General features: G+C 51.9%; 8 protein-coding genes across 8 annotated transcripts; 3 read left to right on the top strand and 5 right to left on the bottom strand.

Annotated features, from left to right (window-relative positions):
- Positions 1-34: 34 nt before the first annotated feature.
- Positions 35-892, bottom strand: BDV59DRAFT_200633 (alpha/beta hydrolase; the record flags this gene model as incomplete). The annotated part of the gene is made up of 2 exons (XM_073693630.1): positions 35-391; positions 485-892. The coding sequence occupies 2 exons, from the start codon at positions 890-892 to the stop codon at positions 35-37; spliced, it is 765 nt and encodes a 254-aa protein (XP_073549599.1).
- Positions 893-1479: 587 nt separating this feature from the next.
- On the bottom strand, positions 1480-2777 carry BDV59DRAFT_200632 (glycoside hydrolase family 16 protein; the record flags this gene model as incomplete). The annotated part of the gene is made up of 3 exons (XM_073693629.1): positions 1480-1818; positions 1873-2326; positions 2377-2777. 3 exons carry the CDS (start codon positions 2775-2777, stop codon positions 1480-1482), a joined length of 1194 nt encoding a protein of 397 aa, XP_073549598.1.
- A 625-nt stretch (positions 2778-3402) lies between these two features.
- Positions 3403-5880, bottom strand: BDV59DRAFT_212118 (beta-glucosidase; the record flags this gene model as incomplete). The annotated part of the gene is made up of 2 exons (XM_073695958.1): positions 3403-5687; positions 5754-5880. The coding sequence occupies 2 exons, from the start codon at positions 5878-5880 to the stop codon at positions 3403-3405; spliced, it is 2412 nt and encodes an 803-aa protein (XP_073549597.1).
- An 840-nt stretch (positions 5881-6720) lies between these two features.
- Positions 6721-8175, top strand: BDV59DRAFT_200630 (major facilitator superfamily domain-containing protein; the record flags this gene model as incomplete). The annotated part of the gene is made up of 2 exons (XM_073693628.1): positions 6721-6818; positions 6882-8175. The coding sequence occupies 2 exons, from the start codon at positions 6721-6723 to the stop codon at positions 8173-8175; spliced, it is 1392 nt and encodes a 463-aa protein (XP_073549596.1).
- A 66-nt stretch (positions 8176-8241) lies between these two features.
- Positions 8242-10362, top strand: BDV59DRAFT_212112 (MFS transporter). Its single transcript, XM_073695957.1, has 2 exons — positions 8242-9257; positions 9495-10362. Exons 1-2 carry the CDS (start codon positions 8652-8654, stop codon positions 10224-10226), a joined length of 1338 nt encoding a protein of 445 aa, XP_073549595.1. The 5' UTR covers positions 8242-8651; the 3' UTR covers positions 10227-10362.
- Positions 10363-10883: 521 nt separating this feature from the next.
- Positions 10884-13369, bottom strand: BDV59DRAFT_212109 (GMC family oxidoreductase; the record flags this gene model as incomplete). Its single annotated transcript, XM_073695956.1, has 10 exons — positions 10884-11015; positions 11081-11265; positions 11321-11446; positions 11503-11788; positions 11848-11908; positions 11961-12576; positions 12628-12671; positions 12719-12972; positions 13021-13174; positions 13227-13369. 10 exons carry the CDS (start codon positions 13367-13369, stop codon positions 10884-10886), a joined length of 2001 nt encoding a protein of 666 aa, XP_073549594.1.
- Positions 13370-15122: 1753 nt separating this feature from the next.
- On the top strand, positions 15123-16025 carry BDV59DRAFT_200627 (thioesterase family protein; the record flags this gene model as incomplete). Its single annotated transcript, XM_073693627.1, has 1 exon — positions 15123-16025. One exon carries the CDS (start codon positions 15123-15125, stop codon positions 16023-16025), a length of 903 nt encoding a protein of 300 aa, XP_073549593.1.
- Positions 16026-16054: 29 nt separating this feature from the next.
- On the bottom strand, positions 16055-19356 carry BDV59DRAFT_175042 (potassium ion transporter). The gene has a single exon (XM_073689188.1). It carries the CDS (start codon positions 18895-18897, stop codon positions 16399-16401), a length of 2499 nt encoding a protein of 832 aa, XP_073549592.1. The 5' UTR covers positions 18898-19356; the 3' UTR covers positions 16055-16398.
- Positions 19357-19762: the final 406 nt, after the last annotated feature.

Here is a 19762-nt window from a genome sequence, read left to right as displayed (position 1 = left end):
ATTGACCTATATACATGAAACAGCCAGCATTACTTTAGTTCTGCGCTCCACCAACCTCCCCAGCTACCCTGACGATCGTCTCCGCCGTCCGCTCGGGCATGCTCAAAAAAGGCGAATGCGACGCGGGCAAATGCACCGTGCGGACATTCGCCGGCGGCGCAGTTTGCTCCATGAGGCCGGCCATCTTCTCCTGCACGGCGAGAGGAAGCCCCTGGTCGTCATCGCAGAAGAGATACGCACAGGACATAGTACGCCACGGCTCATGCGTGACGGCCCCGTGGAAGGGGGCGCGGGAAGAATGGCGCAGGCCGGCGATCGCCTCTTCCTGCAGTGCGGCAGGGACGTCGTGGTAGAAGATCCTGCGTTGTTCCGAGGAATACGAGTAGTCGGCCTGTTCGTCAGCCATCCCATACAATCAATAGGCACACCCTCACCTCCGGCCGGATACAGTCCTCGGGAGAAGGAAAAGGAAGGGTATGCATACATCAAACTTCATCCAGGGCAGCCACTTGCCGCCCAGCGCATCGAACAACGACACCCCGTTCTGCAGCGCAAACGCCGCGAGATACATCACGACCGCGATGCCGCCCTGCTTCCCCTGCTGCGCGCGGGTTTCGACGCCGAATCCGTCGCTCGCGTTCGATACGACCACCCCGCCGTAGGAATGGCCCAGCAGCACGACCGTCTTGCCCTCGTCGTCGATCAGACGGGACAGCACGGCGCGCACGCTGGCCACGTCGTCGGCGAGCGTCTTGGTCGGCGGCTCGGCGCCAATGGACGGGTGGTTTACGCTCTCTGTGGGGTAGCCGTGGGCGTTGAGAAAGGGCTCGAGGCGGGAGTAGCAGGCGGCCGTGTGCCAGGCGCCGGGGACGAGGACTACAGTGGGGGGCATGTTGGTTGGTGTGGTGTTGGGTGTGTATAGGGGCTGGAGGAGGTTTCTGCTGCGTATAGAGTCGAGGAGGGAGGGGTTGATGAGAGGGGTGGCCTATGGTGGGTGATTTCAGACCATTTATGGAGACTGACGGCTCCACCGAGGGGATCGACAGAGCAGCGCTCCTTCGGGTGTGAATTAGTACGTACACCGTGCGCAGTAGGTTCTAGTGTATGTTCTGGTGTACTGTATGAGAGGCAAGGAGATCGATCTCTCGTCATGTTGCCCATGCTGGGCTGGGCTGCCAGCTGGTATACTCGTACCTGGTAGTATACAAGCATAATCCCAAACCGAGAACAGCCCTGAAACGCCACTATACCTCACCACTAGGTGTCTAGGCAGTTTTTGGTAACTGAACGGTAGTTTGAGTTGACACATAACCTCCAAGGCATATGGAGGATCAGGAGGCTGATTAGCAGTACTCAGTGAGGCCTGCGGACATTATACCTTCATTAACGAACTGACAGAAACAAGAAATCAAGAACTACATTATAACAGTCGTAAGCATGGCAATCGCAGTCATCAATCAATATCGTATCCACGCCGCCTCAAGTCCCCTTGTACACCTTGAACGTTTTAAACTCCCAATACGCTTCCGTAAACGCAGACGGATTGTTCTGGACAAAATCCTTGCAGGTCCCGGGGCAGTTGTACTGCTGAGTGTAGAACTGTGGTTGTCCACCGAGCTGCCCGCAGAGATCAATATTGGCGACGATGCTCTGGTTCCGGAAGTGCGACGCGATATCACAGTTGGTATTGGGAAAGTCGGCAAACGCCGTGCCCCATGTCGACGGGTCAGGCTGGCCCGACGTGATGTCGTCCGGGATCGCATTCCGATGGAAGTACCAGGCGCGGATGCCAGCATCGCGCAGTTCCAGCGCGTACACCTGGAGACATCAGCAAAAGGTTATTTGTAAACGAACGGCCAAAGCACTACTTACTCCTCCGCCACCACTGTTGAAAGCCTCACCGTAGGAATCCGGGGCTCCCTCAACCCCACAGCCGGAGTTGCTGTTGGTGGTGTTGGCGCAGGTCAAATAGTTCGCCGTCCCGGTCTGTTTTCGCTTAACTTTCATGTTGCACCCACTGCTGGTATGCAGGGTCACGGCGTTGCCGTCGGTGGCCTTGTTGTTCGTTTCCAAGACGTCGATTTCGCCGTTCTCTGGCCAGTTGTTTGGATCGGTCAGCCACAGCGCCGGCCAGGTCCCGCAGCCATAGGGCGTGTGGAGGATATCGAAGATGAACAGGCCAGTGTCGTAGGCGGTCTTGGATTCCAGCCGCACCGACTGACGGCCATTGACGGCGTTCGTGTTGGTCGTATCTACCCTCAGCACGACGGATGAATCCGTGGCATGGGTGAGATTAAGCCATTGCGCGCCGGCTTGGTCAAGGTATCTACCAAATTGTCAGCCAGATCAGGTAAACGCGGGCTGATGCTGCCATACTGGACGAAGCCATTCGTCGGATCCTGGCCAGAGAAGTAATTGAAGCGATCGAGAAATGTGGCCGGCTCATACGTATCAACCAATTGATAGTTCAACCGCGTATAATCAGGATACCGATTCGCCTTGGTGCCTTCCACGGCTCCCACAATGACTGCCACAATGACGACCACCACCGCGAACCCGGCGATTAGCTTCGTGCGCAGCGACCAGCCTCGCGGGTTGTACCACGGATAGCTGCTGCTATACTCTGGCTCCTCGGGAGGCGGGCCGGACTTAGCGCCCGGCGGCGGCGGAGGCCCTGCATGCTGGAAGTCGTCGACTTCTAGCTTTGGCAGATGCGAAGTTGCGCCGCCGTAGCGACTGAAGTCGTCGGTTTGGGGGTAGAACGGGCCGTTGCTCATGGTCGGAGCTCGGGCAGGGATGGTATGGGTAATAGGAGGCCTGCAACTAACGAGAAAGGGACCAGATAGACAATACGGAATAACGGATGAATAGAGTCGGACAAGGTGAGCAGGAGGATGAAGGATAGGTCGACGGGCCTGAAGGGCGTAACGAGGAGTTGTGACACTTAGTGGGATGGCATCATCAGGAATGCTCCGATCATGGCCCAAATAGGAAATCAGGGGGGGCTTCTGCATGCAGCCAGTGATGCAATCATCATATTTTTCTCTTCAGATGAACGCCTCGTGATGTTGTACAAAGATTGGATCTCTCAAAAGGGGATATACATCATTGTTGCCTGTATCTATACTTTGTCTACTGGGTCCCTCGGTGCTGAGTCGATCGGAGTAGCTTGAGCTCAGGGCACATTCCGTGACAGGGCATTGTGGATCGGGCCAAATAAGCTGGTCCCTGGTTTACTAAAAATAAGTTACGGTCTTAGTAATTGCTTAATATCTGTCGCAGATCATCAGAGCTTACTGCAACATGGTTTACGACAGCCGTCCGAAGAGCATTGGGCTATTATGGTTCTCAATCGAAAAAATATAGTGATATATAGTGACACACACTGGATCAGAACCCATATTAGAGGGATATGTTTCCAGTCAACTGGATATCTAGCACGCTCTTTCCAACGTAAACTGGATAGTTGCCTTTCTGCAACCCCCAGGTCTGTTTTTCCACGTCCCAAGTACTGAGATCCCTTCTGGTCAGATCAAATGTAACATGTCGCTCTTTACCGGGGGCAATTAGCTGCTTGTCGAATCCGCGCAACACCTTAGCAGGTCCACCTGGGATTCCGATATAGAGCTGCGCAACCTCTGCTGCCGCCACAGACCCGGTGTTCGTCACAGTGCAGTTCACAGTGGCAACGACATCCCAGAGCGATGGAATCCCGCCCTCTGTGACCGTAGATCCCGGAGGAATATAGCTAGTGTCGATGCCTCGAGCGAGAGACACTTCGAGGTTGGAATACGAAAAGTTCGTGTAGGTGAGTCCGTAGCCAAAGGCATAACGTGGGATGATGTTTGCGGACTCGAACGCCCGGTAGTCGATGTACACCCCCTCGGTGAAATTACACTGAGGATACCATGCATCACGGTCACCCTCAGGGACGACCGGACTGAGAAGAGACCCGTAGTCAGACTCCCTCTTGGCAACAGTGTAAGGCAGACGGCCAGAGGGAGATTGTTTGCCGTACATCACTTCCACAAGAGAGCCTCCGGAGTCCTGACCGGGAAGGTGAGCGTAGATAACAGCGGTGATATTTGGATTGTTGATCCAGCCATCCACAAGACGAACACCAGCGTTGTGGATCACAACCATTGTGTTATTGCACTGGGACGCAACATGCTTGACGAGCCCGTCCGAATGAGGATCTGCAAGATACGGGCGGTCCATGCCCTCCGAAGCCAGCTCATTAATGAAGACAATACAAGCTTCGCTTCCACCATTCACAAACGGCTTTTGCGAAGAGAAGTCCCACGTAAGGAACGTGTCGTCTTCATATGCCTGTCTTTGGAAGGCGTTATAGGGGGCGTCGATATATGACGGAGTACTGGCCCCCGAACCGCCTCCAGAGATCATGGTTCCGTTGAGTGCAACCCCTGGTCGAGCAATTGTGGGATCAATGCTCGAATCAAACAGTTTTTGTATCATTTTATAGTCAATGTTGGTACCGTTCGGCCAAGATACAGCGTTATCCAATCCAAATTCCCATGAGTTGAAGCTTGAAATATCCATGGCATTTTTGTTCATAATGGTAGCATCATACCCAAAAAGCGAGAGAAGCTTGGGTTTATGCAGTGGCAAGGCATTGTTGTCGTTCTTGACTAGGACGTGACCTTCCACTGCACCTTGGAAAATGGTCTTCTTGGACTTTGGATCACGCGCATCGGTTGGGTGATGAGGGTCCTGGAGGCTCGCAGGAAGTCCGTGGCCGGGATTGTCGAGCTCCGCATATTTGTACCAAGCTGCAAGAACCCGAGTGGCCATATCGTCAAGACGCGTCTGGGCCAGTGTCCCATTTTTGACGGCCATAGGAAAGGAACCATTCTCCCAGAAGGGGGACGAGGGCATCACCATGTCCAGACCGGCCTGCGCGGTTGCAATACCAGTGTGGACGGCTTGCCAGTCCGAGACGACAAATCCCTGAAAGCCCAACTCCCCCTTAAGCAGGCCATTCATTGCCTTGCTATTCTGGCAAGCGTAACTATTGTTGATGCGGTTGTAGCTGCACATCACCGACCCTGCTCCAGCCTTGACTGCATCCTGAAAAGCCCACAGATAGAGCTCATGCATGGTCTTGTCGTCGACGTTCGAGGAGACGGAGTTGTTATAAGGATGAGACAACAGAGTAGGCACGTTTCTGTTGGTTTCCTGTTCGTACGCAATGAGGTGCTTGACACAGGCAATGACCGACTGCTGCAAGCCACGGACGCTATCAGCCGCCAACACACCAGCAAGGTAGGGATCCGAACCAAATCCTTCCCAGTTACGGCCGTTTTTAGCTGTCCGTCCAACAGGTCCAACCACAGGGCCCAGAGCAACATTTGCTCCCTTGCGTTTGAACTCCGCGCCCATGTAGCCCGCACGCTGGTATGCCAGGTCACGATTCCACGAAGCGCCTACGTGGATACCCGCCGGGTAGGAGCTCACCATATCTGTTGCTCGCACTCCATTTCCGGCGTCCTGGAGACAGATACCCGGAAAACCAACCCGTAGCGCACTTCCAGTCATACCAGAACACCCGTTCGGAGCGGAATCGTAGCCGTATGTGATGTTGCTCTTTTCTTCGTTGGTCATCCGGGAAACGAGGGCTTTTGCTTTGGTAAACGCATGGTCCCAGTCACCTAAACCTTTTATTTGGGCTGTAACGTAGAGTGTTCGTCAGAATGCAGATTCATAGAGAGACCGAGACAGAGTTCATCACTCACGGCTGGGATAGACGGGCTCGGATCTGTTGTAGGACCAGAAATGTTCGAGGTTGTTATCCGGTAGGGAGGCCGAAACGGAGCTTGCAAGCAGCAACGCAGCTGCTGAAGCCACGTAAAGGGATCTCATATTTCTCGAGCCAATGCGAGAGAGAAGAAAACGTGTTTGGTGTTGCAGGACACATTTTCCTCGCAAAGAGACAGGTTCTTATGCGTGTTCCTGATGAGAGATTTTCATGAACGACCCATCTCTGTACCAACACTGACGATTGCATTTCTTTCCTGGTAGAGTAATAATTGCCCCTAGAACACATGGTGAATGACCTATCAAGGAGGAAAAGATCCACCCCTGGAGGGTCTCCGGGGCCCCAATGACGTACCCCGGGAGCCCAAAGCCATCTGGGGATAAGATGCACCCCACGCTAACATGCGGTGGATGGTAATATTCTGCTGGAGTGTTAACCAGTAGTCGGTAGAACCTCGGACGGCTTTGGTGGAGGTATACAACCTCTTGGACTGATCTCCACAACGGAGAGGAGCACAACGGATAATACCCGTGAACAATCTTTCTACGCCGCGATTTCTGGCTAAAGAACTTGCCGGCATAGTATGTTCAGAAGAAAGGAGGAGTTCCTGAAGGGGTCGTCCTCTCTCTTCCTTTCGCAAGAGTTGTGGTCTGAGTATGTGCCAACTGAGGAGATAGATGTCATATGTGCAAGATCCAGGACAAAGTAGGAGAGACGACAGCAACCGAATAGGGATAACTCCATCGGCGATCCCGGGGTTTCCCCGTATGGTTCGGCAAAATGCTGGTGTATAAAAGTCGATGCTAAGCATTATGGGGTCCCCCACTTGTGCGGGTGAGGATTTAGCCCTACCAACAACATCGCCGGCTTGCATCTCCTCCAACCCCCCCGACTTTTATTTTCCGTCTCCAACTTTGAACCACACACCAGAGACAAATACCATCATGGGAGACTCTACCAGGTCCCCTCCGCAGATGGAGTCGCAGGATAGGGAGAAGCAAGCACAGCCAAATGCCGGCACTGTGCAGAAGCCTTCACTAGGGTACATTCATGACTGACACCCCGCCGGGCATCTTTCTGCAAGACCGATGCTAACGTTCCTCAGCCGCCAAGTCATGGTCGTCGCCGCCGGCGCACTAGTCATGTTTACGACTTGCGCTTTTGTCTTCACTTTCGGTGTTTACCAGTCTCTCTATGAGGAGATGGCAAAGGAAAACGACACTCCTTTTACGGGAACATCAACCGCACGTATCGGGCTTATCGGTACACTCGCCATCGCACTAATGTCCATGGGAGGCCCATTTGCGATGCTCTGGGCCAAATTGTACTCCCCACAGATTGTCATAATAGCCGGTGGCTGGATTTGCGGTATTGCCCTCATTCTCGCGAGTCTGGGGAAGCAACTGTGGCACTTCACCCTCACTCAGGGTGTGCTGCTCGGCATCGGAACTTGTCTTTCATATGTACCGACTATGTCGGTTGCGCCGACCTGGTTTGACAAACGTCGCGCCTTAGCAATGGGCATCATCATTTCTGGTACCGGTGTCGGGGGCATGATCTGGCCACCGGCGCTCCGCGCAATGATCACGCACTTGGGATTTCGCAACGCCCTTCGAATTTCCGGCTGTATCGCTCTTGCTGTGGTCTCTGCGGCAGGATACACCCTAGCCTGGGAACCGAAGTTCAAAGCGCAACAAATTAGAGTGCAAACGCAGGGTCTCTCGCGAAAGTGGGGGTGGATGAAAGTGCCCCTAGTAAACTGGCGAGTCGCACGGAGCAAACGCTTTATCTCCCATGCGCTTGGGTGTTTTCTTCAGTCGGCAGGGTACTCGACGCCACTGTTCTTCTATGTGGCCTATGCGCAGGCACTTGGGTACAGCAACACGACAGCGGCGAACTTTGTGACGATAAACAACGCCGCGAACTTCATCTCTCGTATCATTATCGGCTACGCGGCCGATAAATGGGGTCGTATTAACGCCCTGGCCGTGACCACCTTGCTCAGTGCAGTCATTGTGTTTGCTTTCTGGCTCCCGTCCACGTTCTACCCCAAAGAGCTGTCGACTTCGAGCGCCGACGGTCTGTTCATCGTGTTCACAATTTTGTATGGAGCCTTTGCAAGTGCATACATATCCCTCTTCCCAGCATCATTGATCGAACTTTTCGGCGTGCAGCATATCACGAGCGTCAACGGCGCGTTGTACCTCATCCGTGGAATTGGTGCATTCGGCACCCCTTTGACAGGCCTGTTGATACCTCAGGCGACGGCCCTGACGAACCCCTGGGTGTACGAACGTGCAGTCATCACAGTGGGAGTGCTGCTTTTTGCCGCGACCGTGGCATGTTTCTGGGTCCGCATCGAGGCTACTCTCGGACAGGCCTGGAAATGGAAGGTATAATAGCGATATGCTTGCTGATCAGCATCGTCGATCCTGGACCTGTCCAGATCGGCTTGAGACTCATGGCGTACACAGTACACGTACCCGGCTCGTCGATCTCCCTTTCCACTAGTCAGACCAAACAAGGCAACTGCAGAAGCAAAAAAATTTCTAGTGGTTATCACGAGTTACCTTGCATGGGTATGATGTTTGCTCCAAATTGCGTTTTACTGCTAAACTATCGTCCTCCGTCGGTGCAGGGTGAGGCGCACGGCTGGAAGCAAGGGGAGGTTTTTGGCTGCGAGAATGCCAGAACAACACAATGTTTTCTGCCCAGCCCTGCGCGTATTCTAAACTTATGACATTTGCTTCATTTCGCAGAAAGCCTGAGGCATATAAATCCAATGACTTTGTCCCGATCACAGCCACCATATCTCTAAAATAAGAAGCCGGCAAATGCCTCTTTTAAGAGTACTGCTGCCCAAGAGCCCCTGGACATGATGCAACCCTTACAAATACCGCTCTGGCGATTGATTTATGACAAAGGGGCTGTCACTCAGGAAATAATTGAAGCAACATACGATGGCAGCGGCACAGAGGAGGACCCTTCTATTGTCTCGTGGACTCCAGATGATCCACGCAATCCGTTAAATTTCCAACATTGGATCAAAGTATGCACGGCTTTGCTAGCCATAACAGCTCCTTTGGTTGTTGCATTTGGCTCCTCTATCTACGCGGGAGGATTATGGGACACCATGGAAGACTTCCACTGCAGTAGAGAGGTCGCGATTTTAGGGATTTCATTGTTCGTGCTCGGATTTGGCGTGGGCCCTATGCTGTGGGGTCCCCTGAGTGAAGTATACGGGCGCCGATTGACGCTGAGTCTCAGCTTGGGCTTGTTTACTGTATTTTCGGCAGCAGCAGCAGGGACACAGACAATTTACGCGTTGGTAATTCTTCGATTTTTCGCTAGCAGCCTTGGATCTGCTCCCTGGGCCGTCACTAGCGGTATATTGTCTGACACTTTCCCTGCTGCCCGTCGTGGGCTCTATGGCAGCCTATTCACTGGGTCCGCATTCTTCGGGCCAGCATTAGGACCAATTGTTGGAGGCTTTCTATCCGAGGCCGGTGGTTGGCGATGGTGTCAAGGTATTCAAGCCATCCTTGGTGGGACTATAAGTGTTCTGCTGGTGTTATTTTTGCCAGAGACATATGGGCCAGTATTGTTAGCATCGCGAGCGAAGACACTATCCAAACTCACTGGGAAAGTGTATCGCACCAAACTTGATGTCGAACATGGCCGTGTGCCAGTCATCAAGAAATACCAGACGGCACTTAAGCGGCCGTTTGTGTTGCTCTTCCGCGAACCGATCATTCTCCTGATGAGCACGTACCTCTCCGTTCTTTATGGGATTCTTTACCTTTTCTTCGACGCCTTCCCCTTCGTTTTCCAGGACGTCAGGGGCTGGGGACCCGGATTAGGAGGCCTCTCTTTCGTGGGCGTATTTATCGGCACAGCACTCTCGATCCTTTACCTCATCCCTATGCTTGAGCGGTATAAGAAGAAAGCCTTGGTATCTCCCACCCGCTTACCCCCAGAGGAGCGTTTGCCTCCGGCCTTTCTCGGGAGCATCCTCATACCCATCAGTCTCTTCTGGTTTGCCTGGACAAATTCCCCGTCTATCCACTGGATGGCCCCAATCGCCGCAGGTGTGCCATTCGGCTTCGGCATAGCCACAGTGTTTATGCCTATACTAAACTATCTTATTGACTCTTATACGATATTTGCCGCTTCAGCGCTAGCGGGAAATTGCTTCCTGCGAGCCAATTTCGCGTGTGCATTCCCGCTATTCACAAGATACATGTACCAGAATCTCGGTATCCATTGGGCCTCATGCATCCCAGCTTTTCTTGCGTTGGTGTGCACTCCGATCCCTTTTATATTCTACAGGTACGGGGCGCAGATTCGAATGAAGTGTCATTATTCCGCGCAAGCGGATGCGTATATGCGGAGCATGTACACGAACCAAAAGCCGAACCCAAAGCTGAACAAAGGACATAGCCGGGGTTAATGCTGGGCTCCTGTCTAACTATCTGTCTAAACTATTCACTGTTGCAGCGATCACATCCACACGGTCAGGCCTCATATATATGATGGTCACTACTACATAGACAGCTTCTCAATCCAGTAAATGCATCCTATACCAGTACATATGAAGGCTACTAGCTATACAGCTGCTGAATTTCTCATTCATCATCTGCGTCCCCCTGTCATTAATACAACCGGAGTCTTATCTCCATGGTGTATGACTATGATGCGACTGTTATCTACGGAATACAGACGTGGTTAACATGTGGCTTCAGTCGAGGTCTGAAATCTCCGATCCAGACCGCGAAAAAACGCCTAAGGTTACTCCGCGCAACATCGATGCTATAACGACAACTGCGACAACGTTGCTCCCTGTCAGCGAGCCCGTGAAGCAGCGGCCACGACAATACACGTAATAGATACGGACATAGGCAATGGCGTCTAAAATAACCCTCAATGTATAATAATGACACTCGTAAGCGGTCAGTTATAAGCAAACACAGGACTGTAAGAGCTTATCTCCATGGTGTCAGATAAATATGCTTTACTAGCGAACACGGTCCATCCATGTACATTCTGGAGGCTAGGAACAAACTAATGGCAAAGCATTGAAATCAATTGACGCCAATCAAGTATGCCTTCACAGGCGAGCCAGCCCAGTAAATTCCCCAGGAGCATGATAAGTTGGCACCCTCATTTCCAACGCAGACCCAGAATACCCTAGGTCCTCCGCGACCAGAACGGAACATTTTTCCCCGATTAGGAGCGCAGTCTAGCTACTGTGTTAGCAATTTCACTGGAGGAAGAGTATACGGCTGCTAGGCCATGGCATCTTACGCTAAAAGTATTGCAGCCGACGTTATCTGGACAGATCGATAAATCGCACACCTTCAAGCCCTCAACCCCGTGGACATTGAGACGTTCGTCGACAACACCGCCGTGCTTGGTTAGAGCGTTGCCCTCACGTGGTGCCATGCTGCAGGTTCCAAGAGAATGCCAGGTCGTTTCGACGTGGCGTTGGACTTGGGTTGAGACGGTTAGTAGGACAAAGATAAGGAGCGAGTTCACTATACTTACTCCATTTTTCAATGTGCTTTATATCCTCTGTGCTATACTGCAGTTCTTCTCTGGCTTCGTGTTTGTGAGAGTTCAAGTAGCTCTCTGAGGAAGGACGTCCTTTCTCGAGATGATGAGACCATGAACCTGTCATTTATGCATTAGCAACGTACTGGAAAATGACAAAATTTCGTCCGTAATACCATGTTGGATGCCAGCAGAGATGTGATTCGGTCCAGCATATGCCTTGGTCGTCTCCAAGTCAAGATCGAAAGCCCGGGCCGGAGAATCATAAGTAAAGTGGGGATGCATTGCAGTCACTTCACCTGCATAAGAGCTCATCCGTCGAGCTGTCTCACGGGACTTAATATATCCCCAGACCATGGCCGCCATATCCCGTTTATCGTTCATGAAGCCCGCATCAAAGTCAGGATTCTCGTACGGGTCTGCGGATTTGACATGTGTGAATCCTCGCGAGAAGGGATATTCCTTATTTAATTAGTCGTCATAATCGTCGATAAAGACTGTACTAAAACGGCTGTACATACCAGGAAATGGAACATGGTAAAGAACTTGCCGGGGGGCATCAGCATATGGTCTCCGAACCATCTGGTTGCTGTCAACATCTCAACACCGCAATATCCCGTGTATGGCGACATACCCTGCAATAACAGAATAGTGCATAACCGGTTTGTCAGGCTTGTTCTTGAAGTAAGTTTCCCAGCCGTCCACAAACTCCGGTGTAGGCCACTGCTTCATCTCATCTAATTCTTTAGGAGTTGGTCGGATTTTCACGCCGGCCTCAATCCCATTCGTGGCCAGAGGACCCGTTCCCTTTAGATTCCATTCATCAAAGACTCTCTTCTGTACCTCCGGGTCTCCTCTAATGAAATCATCAAAGGATTCCACCTCAGGCTTTGCCCTGTAGACGGAAAAGGTGAGATAGTGGTCCTGGAAATTGCGGCCCACGCCCGGGAGATTCACGAGAGGCTTGATTCCTGCTGCCCGCAGCTTCTCTGGGTCGCCAATTCCGGACCGTTGGAGGATGAGAGGCGAGCTGAGCGTCCCGGAGCTGATGATGATTTGCTTACGAGCCCGGAAAACCTTTCGTGGCGGGTCACGGCCATCCAACGGCTTGGATGGGATGGTTGCGACGCCTACCGCTCTGCCATTCTCGATGATCACCTTGTCTACCTTGGTGTTGCATTTGAGATGCAAATTCGACTGCTTTGCCCTGGTGCTGTGGACATACGCGTGGGCGGCATCACTGCGGCGTCCTAGTCTTAATAAGCTCGTGAGCGAAAGCGGGAAAAATAGGTCCAACATACCCGTGTCGCGGTTGATCCATTTCAACCAGTGTTCCGCGCCGTGACTGGACAATCAGTTATCAAGAGTAAGTAAAATGGGGAGATTATATACCCTGTCTTTAAGTCCTGCAGATCATCAGTGACTGGAATATCTTGCGACTCAGCAGCACGCAAGAAGTCCTGCATAATCGGGTACGTATAGTTCCCAAAAGAGACTTTGATAGGGCCATCAAAGCCGTGCAGGTCACGATTATTGGAAGCACGCTGATAGGTCTCATGTTTTTTCATTAGGGGAAGAAGGTCTTTGGTCTTCCAGCCCTCAGCTTGGAAATCATCGTAGTCTGAGGCTGACGCCCGAGTGTACATCTGTGATGGAAGTCAGCCGTGCTCCATGTGGGTTACGTAGAACTATACCATGAAGTTGATCGAGCTGCCTCCGCCAAGGATATTGGCGCATGGCACAATTGCACGACGTCCGTCGAGATGCTCCGAGGGACGTGAGTGATAGAACGAAGCTGTCTTAGAATCCAGCTTCATGTTCCGGGGGTAGATACCCGGCCGGTAAACCCTATTGCTCTGGTCAGTCTTATTTGCGGGAGGTTAACAAAGGGATGACTGACCATGGATTGTTGAGATTGTCTTCACCAGCCTCAATGAGCAACACAGAAAGATTAGGGTCAAGATTGGCCAGGCGCCCTGCCGGGACACACCCGGAGCTTCCACCACCGCAGATGATGATGTCGACTTCGTCTGGAATGGTCATTATGAATAGACTGCGTTAATAATGGTTGTGACTAATGTTCAGATGGCGATTCCAGACGATATCGAGGATTTTATACCTACGCTCTCCATTTACCCCACAAGACCTTGCGGGGAGAAGGGAGGCGTGATGCAGAACGCGTATAACAGGTCTTGTAATCGGGATTTGATCCCCGCACGAAATGATTATCATGAGGCCATGTATTCTAGACTGATGCGTTGTGAGAGTGAGGGGCAAACGCTTGGTATAAGCTGGGATGTTGGCTATCTTGCGTGTTATAGATGTTATATGTGTGGGGGACGCGTCAATCTCTTGCAGTCCCCTCATTAGAGGCCACTAGTAAATTGTTATTATATGACACTTGACTGAGGCCGTCTCTATGAAAACCTTTGTAGTTCTTGATCCATATCATGAGATGAACTCCCAGTAGATTGAGCTCAGCACCATAGAGCAATGAAGAGCTGAAGTCATAACTGGAGCGGACATACTTCAAGGAAAGAATCATTATAATAGCATCACATATCGACCACATTCGTACTCATTCCGAAACAGCACATCCAGATGCCGGAAATATAAATACAACAATATGCACCACGCATTGGCAACCCCACACGTATTGCGGGCAAACAGTATGACGTTGGGCTCCTCATATTATTATTGGATATCTCTTAGTCCCATATGCTGTGGGGTACAGATCCCTGCAAACTACAGCATCGCAAATCCCGCCGCTTGGCCAGACCAGCTTTGTCCATTGAGGTCAATGAAAAGAGTGAGGCTGGCGGGGCAGGACAAAGTACGAGGAGAAAGGGGCATATTTTCCACCAATGCTGGAAATCAATCGTCGGGCCTATAAGTGATTTGCCAGGAATGTTTGGGCTAGGGCAGCGCTCTATCTCATCCGATTGCTATCAGTATTGGATGTTTGAGCGACAGCATTACTGACGGTAATCGTAGTGTCCATGGATTCTGATAGTATTTCTGACCGCTCCAGGAACCATTATATGGCCATTAGGAGGTACATCAACGTCTCTGCAATGTCCCTGACACCTCTTGTTCTATATTTTGGGCCGCCTTTCTTTCAGCTACCTACATACTTCGCCCAGGCCACCCTTTGTCACTCTACCCAGTACATTTGCTGTCTATGATTGCCTTGATTTGCCACCTCAGTCCCGATTGAACTATATGCTCTGAGGCCACTTTAGCTGCTGCCATGTTAAATACCGGTTCACTAACAGAATATGTCTAAAAGGGCAGGAGGCCCAAGTACGTTCATCTCTTGGTAACTCTAGTAGGAAGTCGTATAGTGTCTGGACCATGTTCTCATATCCACACATGGACCATCCACGAGATACGCCATGTACTTTCGGGTGCGATCAGCCTTTTGACCTGATGTAGGCCCGGTCCATACCAAACTTTGTGTCCAGATCCTGCTATAGAACCAATTATCGGTGGACGCATGTCGGATACCTGAAACTCTATTCGCAACCTACATCATGGGATATAGATCTCACGTCGAAAGCCACCGCTCATACATTGCGAGATCAAGATGACCTCTCCAGGAATCTATATGAACTACTCCCATAATGCCATCTAGCTCCACTAAACCAGATTTCGGCGACACCGAGGGTCCACTGAGGCTACAACTCACAACCCACAATGGCTCCATACTTCTATACACACACCCAATTCACAAGGCGCATAAAACACCCGGGCGGACTCAGGGCCCCCCTCTCAATATCACTACCATCACTCTAAAATGAGTCTCAAACAGCAAATCTCCGTACAGCCGCTGCCAAACGGCCACTATACCTCAACATTCCGCCCGATCCGCCCAGGAACCCTCACAGCCAACGCCTTTGGCGGAAACCTCCTCGCGGTGGCCGTCACAGCCGCCTACAACACCGTCACCCCGTCATACCACCTGTACTCACTGTGCGGACACTTCGTCCGCCCTGCCTCCACAGACCGCCGACTGTTCTGCCACGTGCGCGCCATTCGCGACGGAAAGAGTTTCCGCACGCGTCAGATCGAGGTGACACAGCGGGACGATGACGGCGTCGACAAGTTGTGCCTTGTCGCGTTGGCGGATTTCCACGTCGCCGAAGCGCGCTCCATGGTGGCGTACTCCATTGCGCCACAGACGAGAAACATGAACGAAGAGACCCCGTGCTATCGAAAGAGCGACAATATTCCGGAACAAGTGGGGATGTATCGCGGGATCGAGGCGTTTGTCGAGATAGTCCCGCTGGACGGGGACGGACATGTCTCGGGCACTCGAGATCGACAGCGAAAGCCTGCGGTGCCGGGAAAAATCACGCGGGAGCGGTTTCGGGTGCGCGCGCCGTTGGACCGCGAGGAGGAGCAGATCGCTGCGATGGCGTTCCATCTGGACACGGGGCTGGCGTATATCCCCGCGTTGCATAGCGAGTACTCGCTGTTACAGGCGAGTGCGTGTGCCACGCTGGACTTTTCGCTCCGGGTGTTTGCGCATGATGTCAGTCTGAATGAATGGCATACGACCGAGCAGAAGACGGTGGTTGCAGGCAATGCTAGGGCGTATAATGAGGGGAGGATGTGGGATGGGAATGGACGTCTGCTGGCTAGTATGACGCAGCAGACTATCCTGCGACCGAGGCAGGAGTTTATTTCGCATTTGTGATCGATGGAGCTGCAGTTGTATCATATTCTGGTATATGTTATATTTGGATAGTTCTATTGTGTCGTGACATCTAAGAGATGGAGGCCATGACAACCTAACACAGCCCGCTGTGCGAGATGATATTGATCATATACAATACAGGCGTTCAGCCTGAGGACTCTATAGACTAATTAGAAACCAAATAGTTATCCGCTCAAACAACAGGATATCACCAAAACCTCAGCCAATATCTCACAAAGAGGTAGGGCAGAAACGAAACGAAGATACAAGAAGGTATCGACCAACATTGCAATAGTCATGCCTGACAAAACCACCACCGGACAGCATTTAAAAACTATGGAACATGAGAAAGAAAGAGCATAAAGCTTAAACACTATGACTGCTGTGACCGGAAGGTAGATTGACGTCGCATGATAGGTTCACCATTCGGCGGTCCATCCTTGCGCTCCAAACCAGTGGAGACACCGTCATCCCGGGCCTGACTCTGGGCATAGTCGAATGTGGACGTCTGTGCCAGACTAGAGGCGCGTCGGCGCATGCGTCGCTCGGCATCAGACACCTCCTTCTGGTTGAGAGCCTCGGACGGGAGCAGGATAGCGCGGTCCAAAGCATACGGCAGACCGCGGTGGCGACCACGGACCTGCATTGCAATGATAACCAGTTTGGAGATGACTTGAAACTGACTGCAAAAGGATGCGTTGACGCCCGGATAGCCCAACGACATTCCAACGGTACCGTATGCGGAAATGACCTCGAATAGCACGGACCAGATCTGGAATGCATACTCATCCTTCCGCTGGAGCCGACCACCCTCCACGATGCATATGATAAACACACCGAGAACCACGTACCACAAATCGAAGCCAAGTTGTCGACGCAAATGGGCTCCAATGTAGTTTGGCGTAGTTTGGTTTTCCCCATCGTCATCCTCGTCACCGCCCGGGTAGATACCCAAGCTCTTCTCCTCATACACATTGGTCCTGCGTAGAGAAATAGCGATGGGAAAGACAGAGATATACATCATGATCATGTAAGATACCTGCACGGCGGGGTGCAGTTCGCTCAAAGACACCACTGAGAAACCGGCAGTCCGTGTACACGTAGCCTGATAGAGACCGTCCAGAATGCGGATCCCCACCGGGAAATTGGTAACGGTGGGATTGTTTAAATCCAGAATGATGAAGAAAATCAGGTCAATCCCGTTCAGAGCAACCAAAATTGCAAAAAGCCACCAGGTCGCGTTTCGAGGGAAGAGGAGCGTGAAGCAACGACGCGGATGGTCTAAGAGGAACTTCAGCTCCTCCCAGAGAGCGGTTTCCTTGCGGGCGAATTTGGAAAGAGCCCAGATGATCAGACGCAGCATACAGGGGAATCCAGTATTCCCGATAACAATGAGGAAGGATCCGAGAAGCAGTGGGAAGATTGCATCGGCGAACCCCATCATGGAGTCCGGAGTGATAGAGAATCCAACATCGTTGAAGGAGGAGGCGGCGGTGAATATGGCCCACCACGGCCGTCCTTGTCCGATTTCGGTGACGACCTTGCCCCAATGTGTGGTCAAAATCCACGGCACTAGACAGATAATGCCGAGCAGGTGGAAAAGGACGTAGTAAGAGATCAGGACGACAGCCAGAGTTTTTAGAGCACGATACTCAATGCCACCCAGCTCATCCCGTTGCTCCTCGGTCAAGTCCACAAAATTGGAGTTCCGGCCCACTGTCGCATTCCAACTGAGATACGGCATGGTTGTACGCTCCCGTTCGTGGGTCAAGGATCGAAAAATACCGGTAAGGGTAGGGCGGCGGGTGGAGAGGCGCGCGAGCGGCGAGGACGGATCTCCTGCATCCTTGGTCTCGCGCACGGTTGGGCGAGTATCCATGCGAGGGAAGGTAGAGTTTCGAGTCCTCGTCCGGATCATATCAGGCTCGTTGATAGTGATATGCGGACCGACCATCGGACCCACATTGTCGTTTTCCTCCGCATCACGCGGACTCTGTGGTTCGTCGGAGTGTCTACTGCCAGTACGCGTGACTCCCGGAGGCCCCTCTCCATCATCGAGGACCTGTGGAACGCCGCCACGGTCATACTCACGGGGACTGGGGATGCGCAGAGCGCCCGTGTTGCGTCGTTGGTTTTCGAGAAAGGCAATGTGCTGTTCCGGGCTGAGTTGCGCGGGGACTCGCAAGCTACCGAACCGTAGTCGCAGCGATGTCCCCGGGCTGTCATCTTGGTCGTCGTCTTGATCGTCATCATGTTCATCGCCCGACGTCCTCGCGCTCTCCCCTTGTGCGCCTGGAGACTCCGATTCGGTGTCACTGGGCGGGGGGAGTTTGGACGCGTTTGGCTCTGGAGCAGTGCCCTGGTTCCTCAATGTGTTTCGGAGTACCACAATTGAGCGATCTCCGACGCCCATCTCCTCTCTGCCCTGGGACATAGTATCCTTGTCCTCGCTGATAGTGCGCATTCGGGATCGGGTCTGGCGCAACGCTCGGGCGTCGCGAGCGACACGTTGGAATCGTTTTTCAAACCAATAAAGGCGGACGAAAACCAGAACAGTGTGGATGAATATTGGGGTAGTCAGCATGGAGACCCAGTACAGGACGACTTGCTGATAGGTATGGAGTAGGTTGAAATCGACCGTGTTGAGACCACTCTGGGTGGCGGCGCCGGCAGAGAAGAAGAGGGCATCGATGTAGGCCAGTTCGGTTCCGGGGTAGATGATGATCGAGGAGAGGAAGCTAACGGAGATGATGTAGACGTAGTGCAGGAGGATAAAATTGGCATGGATATCCTTGATAAATGGAATGCGGGATTTGAATTCGGCCAGCCGATGGAAAGAGGTGGACGCCCTCCGCAGTAGGGCGGAATACATGGTGACGAACACCGATGACCGGTGTTTGTATCACCAGTGTACTGTATCGAAGAAAAAGAGAAGAGAGGGAAGAAGAAGAGATTAAAGAGAAGCCGAAGAGGAGAGAAAATCTCGGGTCGCACGATCGTCGGAGGGAATGCAGAATGGACGGACCCGTGCCGATCAGTCGTCAAAAGTCGCACGAAAACAGCGAGTATTAACTGTCAGCAGCAGAGCAACGGCATCTTGAGAGGCAGAGGGAAGAGAACAGCCAGAAGGACATGACGATAGAGGTGTTGCAGACCGCGATGAGGTTTGAATTGGAGGTGAATGGGGATTGAGATGGAAAGAAATGATAAGGAGGAATAAGAGTAATTAAGATTGGGTGGGACAAAGCGGTGACCGAGGGAGCCCCAGGCAGCAATGGCCCAATTGGGAATGGCCCGGAAGTAATGGGAAATTTCTTCAGCCGTATCGATAATTGAGGAAAATTCTATCTAGACGAGGAAAGAAAACAAAAGGAAATTAAATTGAAGCTGAAGAAACTTTTGAAGCCGGAAAAAGCAAAAAAAGGTGCAGGAATTAAACTATGGATTAATTTCCGCTTCCCATGTGCTGCTTTCATCCGCCCCACTGTCGAGTATGCAGGGATAATCCATAGTCCAGAAACTACCCTAGTTTTCTGGGAAGTATTATAGATAATGTATCATAAAAGGAGAAGTTGCAAATATAGAATAAGGTAAATAAAATGCTAAAGGTTCTACGACTGAGGGAGTACATTTGGATGTTGTAGTGCTACATAGGAGAACATACAATATAACTGTACAACTGTACAAGCTTTAGGGGACGCAAGGGGATTTTTTTTTTAAAAAAAAAAAAGAACAAA

This window comes from Aspergillus ambiguus (assembly GCF_047715705.1).
Source record: "Aspergillus ambiguus strain CBS 117.58 unplaced genomic scaffold BDV59scaffold_9, whole genome shotgun sequence".
Lineage (NCBI taxonomy): Eukaryota > Fungi > Ascomycota > Eurotiomycetes > Eurotiales > Aspergillaceae > Aspergillus > Aspergillus ambiguus.
This window is presented reverse-complemented; position numbering and strand designations above follow the sequence as displayed.